General features: G+C 36.6%; 1 protein-coding gene across 2 annotated transcripts in view; it reads left to right on the top strand.

Moving 5' to 3' along the window:
- Positions 1-12,772, top strand: part of LOC132904512 (putative aminopeptidase-2) — a 75,349-nt gene that overhangs the window by 41,864 nt on the left and 20,713 nt on the right. For both annotated transcript variants that reach the window (XM_060955079.1, XM_060955077.1), the window contains exons 24-27: positions 2,046-2,339; positions 2,538-2,721; positions 3,537-3,693; positions 5,653-5,912. In XM_060955079.1, coding sequence (XP_060811062.1) covers positions 2,046-2,339; positions 2,538-2,721; positions 3,537-3,693; positions 5,653-5,912 — 895 coding nt within the window. The remainder of the gene's footprint in view (positions 1-2,045; positions 2,340-2,537; positions 2,722-3,536; positions 3,694-5,652; positions 5,913-12,772) is intronic.

Below are 12,772 nucleotides of genomic sequence, written 5' to 3'. Positions count from 1 at the left end.
GTTCATTCTGAATAGTGTTTACATTTTTTTTTATTGAATCAGGCTTTCGTTTTTTGATGCTGTTTGTGTGATTTGGAAGGTGGGTGATATTATCCTTTTGCCACGGAGGAGGTAGAACGGTGCGATTGTAGTTTTGTTCATGAGGGCCTGATCTGGTTACTTGGGCCATCTTCAAGTTAGTTAATTCAAATTGAAATAACTAGTCGAGAGGCTATGATTAGAGTTAGAGATTTGAAGTGTTGGATTTTCCACGAGTAAGTTTAGAGAACACTTTGTTTCTGTTTCAACTCACTTTCGACGGAGGGTCGTCACTTATTGTGAACTTCACTGGGTACTAGACACACGCGTGCACGCTTTGTAGTCGAAAGAAAACTCGTATGATGGTGCAAAGGAAAACAATGGTGGCGTGTGTGTAAGGGCACGAGATCATCGGATTCGTCGAGAAAAGTCTTCGCTCGGAAAGTGAGGGAAATGGACGGTGCTGTTAATTGGTTAATTTTTAATGTGGTGGTTAGAAAAGTATGCGTAGCCGCCCTTGAGAGGAAGTTGCTAGCGGGAAGCGTCGTTTGTGAGGAAAGCAGATCTCCCGTATCTTCCAGTAGTAGGTGACAGATTTACGGACTGTTAGGATAAAGACTGTTTGTCAATTTGAAGGATCTTAGTTAACTAAATCCTAAGATTTATAGCGGGTTTTCAGGTTAGCTGAACATGTACTGTGAATGATACATCGACACTTGAAAATCATCTTCCTCGAAGAATAGGGTCTGTGTGTGGCGAGTTACGCGGCAGAGACAGTTGGAATGTTTACTGTTAGGTGTCGGTACAATTATTTCTTTTTAAGGAGAGCTATACAATTCTATACCTCTGTTGGGTAAAACGTTCATCCGTGACCGTGGGTACGTTCGGCGACTAATTGTCAACTCGAGCCCAAGCTCCTTATCGCAAAATCTCGTACAATTATAATCGGCTTAACTTATAAAGATGAAAGTATTGGGGATTGTCGAAAGTATTCCAAAGGGAAGGCCCGGTATCCTTTTATCTCCGTTATATGTATATGCTACATCGCTGAGTACGAATTACGTAGCACCACACAGTGCAAACTCTTAATACGCAGTATGTTCTTTTTTTTGTGATACAAACATAAAGACAGTTTTGATAGTGTGAGATTGAATCAAAGTGTAGTGAATCTGAAAGCTATTTTCTTGTAAAATAACTGGAGATATGATGTAATAAAATATTACGTTCTCTTTTGTACTTTTTGATTGTGCCCGATTAAACATTATACGTTAATATTATTAAGATCTACATTAAAGACTAACGTAGTCTTAATACAACATTTAATTTCCAATCGTTTTTGGTCAATTTGCATTGCCGAACATTTCTTTAGCAGTGTAATTATAACAAGGTTTTCCAAGGATTTTTCCATATCTTCATCATTTTCTTCTTTCACTGGCCGCTTACAATCATATGAAGTTTTGTAGAAATCGGTGCATTTATAATAGCACGTTATGATTTTTCTAAGTCATTATAATGTTGTTTATATACAACAGCTCATAGAAGAACATAAGCTTTGATATATAATAAGCATTATAATAATGGAATAGTGATAGTTTAGATATTTTTGTGGTTTTTGCGAAATATATACTTATACCAAATATCTTGTAATTTATAACAACAGATTTGTTTTAAATTTTCGCAATATAATCATGATAGTCGGATTACATCACAATATTAATAAAAATGACTGATATAAGACACACAGTACATATTCATCAAAGGTGTTTACACGTGTCCTTTACTTGTCTGAATCACTGTATATCTCTGATTTGTGAATGAGCTCCTGTAAAGTATCTGTTATTCCAATACATTTTTTATATCTAGGTAAAACAATTTGTATATTACTTCACGTTCCTAAATAATATTCGTTTAAACAACACGTTATTCCTCTACTTGGTCTTTGGGCTAATGGGTTAATAGATTTATATTTGTTATAACAGGAACATTTTACGAAAATGTAATATATACATTCTAACTTGTATTTTCAGTACATCCAATCGTGTTGTAGAAACTTTTAAAGAAACAGTCAGTATGTCAACATACCTGGTGGCATTTGTAGTCAGCGACTTTGATCCTACAATAAATACATATTTAGGAGTAAACATATGGGGTAGACCCAATATTGCTCAGAAAGGCTATTTAGCCGAAATCGCAGCAAGGAGAATCCTTGATTATCTTCAGATGGAAACAAACCATGAATATACATTGCCAAAATTGGATTTAGTCGGAATTCCAGATTTCTCAATGGGTGCTATGGAAAATTGGGGCCTTGCTACGTTCAGGTAAATTGTATTGAGTTATTTTAAAAGAATTTGTATCTAAATTAATCATTCATGAAGGATTCATTTTGTTCAATTTCTAACTGATTCATAAATGAATATAAAGGAATTCATTTAATTCTTTGGTTTAGTGGGTATCAACTTGATCTTATTATCATTAGACAAGATACATTTAATGAAATGTGTAAATTACTTTCACAGAGAGTACGGACTCTTTTATGACAAGAAAGTAACATCAGCTAAACAGAGGATCTATATAATAACTATAATTGCTCACGAGATCGCGCACATGATGTATGGAAATCTGGTCACCTGCGATTGGTGGGAATACTTATGGTTGAACGAGGGTTTCGCCGAATATATGCAATGGCGTCTTGCTGAAATGGTAAGCCTTTATTAAACATGTTAGATCCCTTCGACCGTAATAAACATTCGACATTCATATACGTTACTATGAATATTTCTGGTCTGTTGAATATTATGTGGTTTGGTAGTGTGTTATTTTTTAATATCACAAAGTGAGTTGTAAATGTTTCAGGGAATGCATCTATACATTAAAATAAATAAAAAACGACATATGAACATATGTCTTACGTAGTTTTCGAGTTATAGATGATACTTCACTCCCTGATGTATGGACATGCATTTATACCTCATCCTGTATACAGTTAAACTGCCATTTTTCTTTGATAATTATGCCAATATTCAACATATCAACGTGTTAAACTGTCTTATTCTAGGCTATAGTTGCATTTGTAGGACCAGAACGATAAAATTTTTTGTTAAAAAGGTAGTCTTTCAGTTTATAACATGAAATAACTGTTTTTTTCAACTATTATATCATATTCTTTATTCGTTTTATTGAACACGAAAGTGTCTGTGCGTTTTTGAAAATTTTTGTCTCTACATCACTTACACTTCATATCTCAGTTTGAGATTATCAAATCGAAACAAACGGCAATAAAACTTTAGCTGCTATTAGCGATTTAATTGCACTCTTTTTTCAATAGCCTGCGTAATGAACTAAGCAACCAATATTTCTATACTAATTTCGGAAGCGATCTACTCTAGATCTTTTTTTTTTGGTACAATAAACCCGTAGATAAAATAAATAATTTAATTAAGATATATTTTTAAACCAAAGATATTTTTTAAACCATGCTCTACTAAAAAATATAACAGCTACAAAATTCATTACAGTTCGAATCAGACTTTGGTTACAACGACTTATTTGTGGTTGAAGAACTACAGCCAGCGATGGAAGAAGATGCCTTGCTGACAACGCATCCCATGAGTAATGCAGTTACTACACCTGACGAAATCGAAAAAACTTTTGACGGCATTACTTATGGAAAATGTAAGTAATTGTGAGATTTTTATAGTTTAGAATATGATGAATTAGTAACCAGGTATTTTTCAAATACTACCAAGGAATTCTTAACCGATATATATTGATCTCTGTCAAATAATTCACGAAATGGTTTATCTAAAGTAACTGCTATATTCATATAATATAGGATACCTGTGCAGAACGGTATACTTAGGTTTTTAAGTTTCTAACTTCTTACTTTACGAAATATTATATAATTAAAATTGTATTTATTACAATAAATGTCCACATAATAAATATAAAATAAGAGAAATTGAATCCAAAATCCAAACAAAGTACTTGAATTAATAATGAAACCAGATCAGACCTAGACGGGTTAACAGCGATAATATTGAAAATCGTTAAGTTGCTTCTGTTCATAGCCCGTCCAAGCGTCATATACTCACCTACCACATCGTATACACCATACATAATTTTCATTTAAGTGAATTACATCATATTTCAAATAATATATACTCGAAAGTCGTTTTTATGACTATTTCTCTCAGGTTCGTCTGTTTTGATTATTTTGTTTTAATTTACTAACGCCTGAATATGATAAAAATAGGTAATTTGAATTACTTACTAATGAAGATAAGCATGACATAGAATTTTACTTTGGTACGCAGATTTTTATAGATCCCTCTAACAGTACTGTGCAAAAGTTATGTAAACTGTACTTTCAAAATAAACTTTCAAACAGGAAGAATTGAATGGTCTCGAAAAGAGCACAATTCGATGTCATTAGGTTTTTTTGCATGCGAGCGCGTAATGGGCATATGAAGATCAATTATGTTTCTTTAAGTAGATTTTTGCAGTTCACTTTTTTAAATCTCAAACATTTGAACAAATAATCCAAATCCGTGTTATATTAATTATAGTAAAATGTTTGTGAACATAGTTTTATCTCGGTAGAATTAGTGTTCTAAATTGCGACACCTAAAATTTAATTACTCATTGTCGTTAGTGATACTTTCAAATTATACTGTTTACTTTTTTAATTGTTATATACTTACAATTATATCAACTTCTGTTAGCTCCACCATCGTATGTAAATTGAATTTAATTACTTCTAATAATCTAATATAATAAATAATATTCAATCATTCTAATATAATAAATAATAAAAATAATAAGATAATTAAATATGCAAATAATAATACATTAACAACTAAAGATACAACATAAAAATTCTCATACTAAAATAAAATATAATTGTTTCTATATTTATGTACACTAGGATGAAAAATAATTTGTTAAATAGTTATTGATGTAGGATCTTTAGTTATTAGTTTATTTAAAATGGATTTAAACAGGTGTAGGTTAAACAGGAAACGATGGTTATTTAACGTGAACTAAATACAATAATGTGCTATAATTAAGACAACTAAATAGTTAATTTACAATCCTCGTTATCCCGGTTCCAACACTCTCTCTCGTGTAGACCACACTCTCTCGACAATGCAATTCACACTCTCTGACTTCTCAACTCGCACTGACTGTTAATTCGTCTTTCTCCCTTAGCATCCCTTTGTCTTTTCTCATAGCCCCACCACACACGTATTCCGCAACCGTTCATGGCCAGGGTCACGTAGGCCTTTTTTCCGCGTAACTATTCGATTGAAGGACCGACGATACATTATGGACCTGTCGGCACTTAAGCTTTCTCACGATATTGTTTATGGTTCACCCGATATCTCTTAGGCCTTTCGTCCACGATAACGATTGATAACAATTCATTAATTTTGCTTTGTCCAGAAAATAAATATTTTATCGTTGAATAGCCTTCTGTAAATAAAAATATATTCATTGCTTAATATAATATCTACCGAACATTGTCTGCAACCATTACTAATTACCTTTTATTATAATAAAATTCAATTTCATTTAATTCAACCGTGTTCATAAGAATTAGCATTTTACTATTAAAAGTAAATATTTTTACAGCGGCTAGTGTCATACGAATGATACAAAAATCACTGAAACCAGAAACCTTCAAAGAAGCTATGTACCTGTATTTGGACCGACATAAATACCGTACTGCAACTCCAAACGATCTTTGGAAAGCTTTCGATGATGCGATGATGAAAACAAATGATTTACACTGCTGGTTGAATATGTCAAATTTCATGTCTGGTTGGACTAATACAAAGGGATATCCGGTTGTCTCTGCGAAGTCAGAAGAACATGCTATAATATTGTCTCAGGTATGCATTAAGATCCGGTACAATGGAACTTCATAATATAAACTCCATTTGCATAACGAAATTTTAGTAATGCCTGATTAACTGAACTTTAGTGAAGCTCCTATAAGTATATTATCTGAACTATCGCTGAGCGTCAATCCACTTATATGAACGAAAATGTAAACAGTAGGAGCACGCATAATGTGACACACTCTTACGCTTTGCAATCGATACAAGTTGGGTAATTATTTACAGAAGAGTACTCCGTGCCGATTTCGATGACCTTGAAGTATGTTGTTGGGAACATGATCCTAAACAGGGTGTTCGGTTACAGGCGTCAGGAAATTTAAGGCAGCCGAAATAAGACGAAAATCGAGAATAAAAAGATTGTGCTTTTAGCTTTGTTTTTTAGTTACTGATAATATTTTTAAAAGGAACACCTCAGATATTGTGGCTGTCCCTAGCTAATATCAAGAAAATTATGCAAGGAAATGAAAGCATCAATTGCGTAGGAAACACAAGAAATCACGAAATTGACACATCACCGGTGATCTTGCGTCGTAGTTCGAACGTTTCACAAGTAAGGTAAAAAATTTCGAATCTAGATATGATAGTAAAATTTTATTGTACGTGTTACGTCGCGTGAGATAGTTCGTGCGACGTCCCTCATAGTCTGGCCGCCAAGGCCTACACATCGTTACACTGACCCATAATAAACCTAAGAAACCACCATAAACCGAATCTTTTTAGCTTAATCTCTATTCATGTAAGTATTTTCGGTTTATGGATGGGTCCTTTAAACAGTCCTTAGGTTCATTGCACGCTCTTACAAATTACGGAGAAAGCTAATGTTTGTCTAGCGAAATAGGTTTTTCCCATGAACAAGGATACCCATGAGTCCACATTGGCAGGGGACTTTCTCCTCATATTTTCACTTATTAACGTTGGCTATAACCAATGGGCATCGCGGATCGTTACCCTCCCTTTTTTACCGAAAAGTGTGAACAACGAATCCGCGTTCTTAGTTCAAAAGGGCACAGCCACACCGAGCATACCTTCGTAATAGTACGAGACGGGTCTTTTTTTTTTTTTTTTTTTTTTTTAACGTGGGGAAATCCTCATGGACACCCTTCTCCCAATGGGAGTCGGGTAGTGTCGGACTCTTACCGACTAAAACCACCACGTGGCTGCTCGTACGCACAGGGAAGAGGGCCCAGGGGTATCACGGTTGAAAGTCTCCTGTAAGCCCTCCTCTCAGCGTCTTCCCCTCCTAGTGCGGAGGGGATGCTTCGTTTGTGACTCCCGGGGCAGCCAACCCCGGGGTCATCGTCATCTTCTTTGCCGGCTCCGTTGGGGGAGATGGCGGCCTCTCCCCGTTGCGTCTGCTGCTTTTTCTCGCGTCGTATTCTTGCCGGGTGGCCGGCTCGGACCCCCAGCCGCTCCGCCTCTTCGCGAGCATGATCCGCCCGCAGAAGTCCCGGGCTGCCTCGTAGTCCGACCGGCTCCGTAGCAGCGCCTGAAAACACCAACACCACACGGAGTTCCAAAGCGGTCACCCATCCCTGGGCCCTATCCGTGCCCAACGTTGCTTTTAACTTTCGTGATCGGACGGGAACGAGTGCTTTTTTTTTTTTTTTTTTTTATAACGTTTATTGTCCAAGAAGATGAGTATTACATGTGTATGTTATTCACAATAAACAATGAATTTCGGTTGTAGGGTGGATTAGGCAAAAGTACCGATACGCGTCGGTACGACGTAGCCATGGTCTAATATGTGTCGTGGGTTTTCGGTTTTTGCGTTTATTTTTTTGTTTTTTTGGGTTTAAGTCGCATTGGTGCGTGATTTTTGTGTATTCTTGTGTGTGTTGTATTTTGTCCTGAAACTTGGCCGCAAAACAGGACTCCTCGGTGTATTACTTTTATGCGTTGTGGGATTTTGGGGGGGGGTGAGTGGGAAGGGGAGGGGGGTGTTAAATTATATTATTTACAATGATTATAGTATTTACATATTTACAGTACTTACATCTAGGTTACACGGTGGTAGGAATGGTTTTTTTGTCGAATTGGTAGTTTTCACTTATATTTTCTTATGGGTTTGGAATCCACCAATATTTTTTTGTGTTTCTTCTGTGTTTGTCTTTAGTGTCTTTTTGGGGGAGGGCCATGTTGTACCTCCACCTGGTGTCTGCAGTCAGTCCGTTTAAGTTTTCCTCGTAGAGTATTGTTTTTATCCCTATTTTTCTTTTTATGTGGAAAATTATCGGGATATTGTTTTGGTCTTGGAGGTAATTTTTTTCGTCTAGGTATAGGAACGCTTCTGGGGGGATGTAGCCTGTTGTCATTGTGTTTTTGTAATATAGTACGTTTGGGTATAAGCCGCTGAAGATTAGGCTGTTTTCTTTTATTTTTGACGCTTGTGCGAAATGATTTCTTGCTAGTTTTAGTATGTGACAGTCAATGCGGTGAATGTTGGCTAGGTCGTAGATTTTTTTGTTTTTTATATATTTTTTGTATCCGCTCTGTTCGGATCTGTACGCATTTTGGCAAGCTCTAATGCATTTTCTTTCGAAAACGCGGATTCTCTCCATTAGCGATGCTGGTATGTTGTACCAGATTGGGCAACCGTATGTTATAATTGGTCTAATTAGAGCTTGGTAGCATAATGTTTTTACATTATTCTTGAGATGTTTCGAGTAAAATAGTCTTTTTGCTCTCCAGAATGCTTTATTGGCCTTGGCGAGTTGGGTTTCTATGTGTTGTTTGTAATTTAGTTTGTCATCTATGTTTATGCCTAGGTACTTTACGCAGTTTTTGTGTGGTATGATTGTCTCTTCGGATGACTTTTCTTTTAATTGGAAATTTTTGCAGTGTTTTCTTTCTGCTGGGCCGATTTCGCTGGTTTTAGGTTTGAACAGTATGCTTTCGCATTTGTTTGCGTTGATTCTTAGTTTCCATGTGTGGTAGTAATCATTGATTTTGTCGAATAGTTCTTGGAGGTCTGTGTTTATTGTTTTAGTTTTGCGGCCTGTTACGTAGATGATTAGGTCGTCTGCGAAGGCTATGGAGCGTTTGTGGGTATGCACTCAACGTGGCTAGGGGCGTTGGTAGTACGAGACGGGTCTACTGTTCTTCCAACCTTCGTGTAGTCAAGTTAACGGTCTTATCCTAAGAGCAGTCATCTACTGTTCTTCCAATCTTCGTGTAGTCAAGTCAACGGTCTTATCCTAAGAGCAGTCATCTACTGTTCTTCCAACCTTCGTGTAGTCAAGTTAACGGTCTTATCCTAAGAGCAGTCATCTACTGTTCTTCCAATCTTCGTGTAGTCAAGTCAACGGTCTTATCCTAAGAGCAGTCATCTACTGTTCTTCCAATCTTCGTGTAGTCAAGTCAACCGTCTTATCCTAAGAGCAGTCATCTACTGTTCTTCCAATCTTCGTGTAGTCAAGTCAACGGTCTTATCCTAGGAGCAGTCATCTACTGTTCTTTCAATCTCAGCGCAGTCATCTACTATTACTACACACTTAGATCAGTCAAATCTATTGTTCTTTCAATCTCAACGTAGTCATCTACTGTTGCTGCAAACTTAATCCTCACTACGGTTTACGCGGCATTAATTTAATCTACTCTCTGCTTATACGAAGCAACTATCAAGTCCACCACTATTAATTATTTATATCAAATATATCTTCCGACACGGCGCAATATTAAGTATAATAAATTGTTGAAAATATAAATCTTATAAAACTGTTGATTACAGTTTTATTACACAACAAACACCCCTATTATTCCACAAGAAATAAGGGGATCGACCTGTTCGTGGTGTCGATTATTATAATTGTAACGGGAATTTACGACTCCCGTTGACGCGCTTCGACGCGATCGCGTCTCCCCGCGACTGGACGAAAATACAGTACGAATCCAACAGAGTAACGATTCGGAGTGTTATAACAAAAAAGGTGTTGAGTGCTGATTTGAGAGGGTTCTTATACTAAGGTTTGGTCTCTCTGGAGGGGTTATTGTCGGGTGTCTATCAGATGGGGCTATTCTGTTACTATCTGGTTATTGTTTCGATGGCTGTGGCATGCAGGATGTTTTGCCTATCCTGTTACTATTTCTGAGCGTGTGACATCAGCGTAGAATATCGTAAATTTTTTTTTGTAGGAACTCTTCACTACTACCTTGTTACGTAACATGTTTTAGCGATTTTAGAAATTCGATAAGAGGGTAAAATAGTCGCAGAAGGATAGAATCATTTCGAGAGTAAAAGAGAAACGTTATGAAAATTGTATAAACATAAACAGATTTAGTATAGGTTTAAATTATTCTGTTGTACATGTTTTTAGTCCTTTCCATTTTTAGGTCTTTGAACTTTTTTATTTTCCTTATTTTTGTATTCTTTATTATCTTTTTAATCTTTTTTATTTAATTTTAACGCAAGTGATTTGAGCGTGTAGTGTGCGTAGTGTGTATAGTGCGTGTTGTGTATATCGTGTTTACTGTGTACTTTGTTGGCAAGAAAACAGAGGCTATATTGAACATTTACTGTAATATAAAATGCCTAGAATGCCATTTTCGTTACGACTTTTCTGTGAACAGTCTCAACACTCGCAATGCGTATGTGATTTTTCAATGACACCCGCGGACCGGATGATGTATGAATTCAAATACAACCTTCTTCCCTATGATTTGTACGAGATATGATACTGCCCATGTATGGTTCAATTTAAGGATATCTACGCATCCTACTGCTCAGGTTGACCTATTTTCGTTCGCTTAAGGAGATTTGCTCGCACACAGGGATATTTCGACTGATTTTTAATTGCCGATAACTAAAAGTCGGATACGCAATTTTTGTATTCATGGTTTTCATTTTAGCTTCAAGAGTCAGCCCTTAAATCTTTTACATTTGTAGCCGAACATCCTGTATGTTATAAGGAAAGTTGTTTAGAATCATCCCCGTATCTCAAGGATATCAAAATCGGCGGGGAGTATTCACCTGTAAATAATTATTGAAGTTTGCAACATTATCATATATTTAAGACCAAATGTTTCTTGGAATTTTCTTATATAAACATGAACTCCTATTGTAATAATGACAGGGAGACATAGGCAGGCTCCTATTACATGAACGACCTGATTATATATGTCGGGTTAACATTATGATTAGAGTTAGGGACGTGTAATGAATATTCTCTGGAATTAGCTACCGTTGTTACGCAATTGGGATAATGTTGACTAGCAAAAGTGTGAGTATTACAGAATCGACAAGTAACCGCGGTGATTAGACGCTAATGACAATGATCTCAGGTTCGATAACGAATCCGCGGTCAACGGGATAACAAATATACTTTCTTCCAAAGTTTAAGTCGGACTCGTGAAGTGTCCACTGATCGTAAAAGGCGTTGTTTCCTTGCTAATGAGACCGCACAAGAGAATGTCATCCGTCGCGGTGATGCTGCAGAGGAAAACTATGATGGGTTGTGTCCAAGGACACGAGATCATAGGATTCGTCGTGGAAGGCCTCCGCTTGGAAAGTAAGGGAAATAGACGTTGTTGTTAATTGGTTAATTTCTATGTTGGTGGTTAGAAAAAAATGCTAGCCGCCCTTGAGGAAAAGTCGCTGGCGGGAAGCGTCGTTCGTGAGAAAAGCAGATTTCCCGTATCTTCCCGTAGTAGGTGATAGATTTAGGGACTGTTAGAATAAAGACTAAGAATAACGTTCATCCCGTGACCGCGGCTACGTTCGGCGACTAGTTGTTGCCCGGAGCCTAAGCTCATTATGTCAAGTCTCGAACAATCACATTTGGGTTAATTTGTAAAGGCTACAGTATTGGGAATTTTCCAAAGAATTTCAAAGGGGGCCCAGTGTCCTTTCATCTCCGACATATAAATCAATTTGTCCCCCAGCAAATTCATACACGTGGAGTTGTACTTTATCAGACAACTTTTCATAAATATCAAAGCATTTCAAATCTTAAGTAAACTTCCTCCACTGGTAGTTCTTATTCGTTAACATCTTTTTCTACTCTCGCAATTATCATTTCCTTCTCTTTTTCTATCGCTTTCGCCCGCTCTAATTTACAAGCTACCTTTAGATCCTTATTTAGGCCCTTAGATCCGTAGCTACCTTATGTATTTCTGTCACTCTCCCCATATCTTTTATCTTTACTTGTTCTGCTCTATTAATTGCTTCCTCCTGTATTTTCTTCCCATATTTTTCATTATCTTAGAATCTACATCTTCCTTTTGTTCTTCTAATATTCTTAGAATTGTTTCTACTGCTTTTTCCAAGGAACCAATTCTTCACGTAATTGTCCTTTTTCCAGGTATCTTCTCTTTCTTGCAGTTACCTTTCTATTTCCTCTCTGTCCTTTCCCTCCATTTCTCTCATCTTTCCATCTCCTTTCTCATCTCTTTTCTCATTTCTACTAATAGTAACGTGATCTTTTTTTCTTTTGTTCCTTCACCCCTCTCAAATTCTTTTCCTTTTGCTCCCACACTTTTTTCTCCTTGATCTTTTAAGATTTCCTCTCCTCCCTCCCTTCAACCGTCTATCTTCGTTAAATATTCTTCAATTCCCCTCCTTTCTACCATTATTTTCTATCTTATTCTGACCTGATTTTACTGTTCCCTCCTTATCGACCTCCTGTTCTCTTCCTACGGCCATCCGATCCCTTTTTACCAACCTTGTTCCTTCCTTTCCTGTCATTTCTCTGTATCTTCACCTTTTTTCACACCTAACCTTCCTCCTACAATTTTTCCTTTTGTGCTATCTCTATCTCTTATTTCTATCTCTTTAACTCTATTCTCACTTTCACGTCCTTTACTTTTAATCCATCTAATAATACCTTAAACACACTTCATATGCTCGCACTTGAATT

This window comes from Bombus pascuorum, chromosome 2 (genome assembly GCF_905332965.1).
Source record: "Bombus pascuorum chromosome 2, iyBomPasc1.1, whole genome shotgun sequence".
In the NCBI taxonomy this organism is placed as follows: domain Eukaryota; kingdom Metazoa; phylum Arthropoda; class Insecta; order Hymenoptera; family Apidae; genus Bombus; species Bombus pascuorum.
This window is presented reverse-complemented; position numbering and strand designations above follow the sequence as displayed.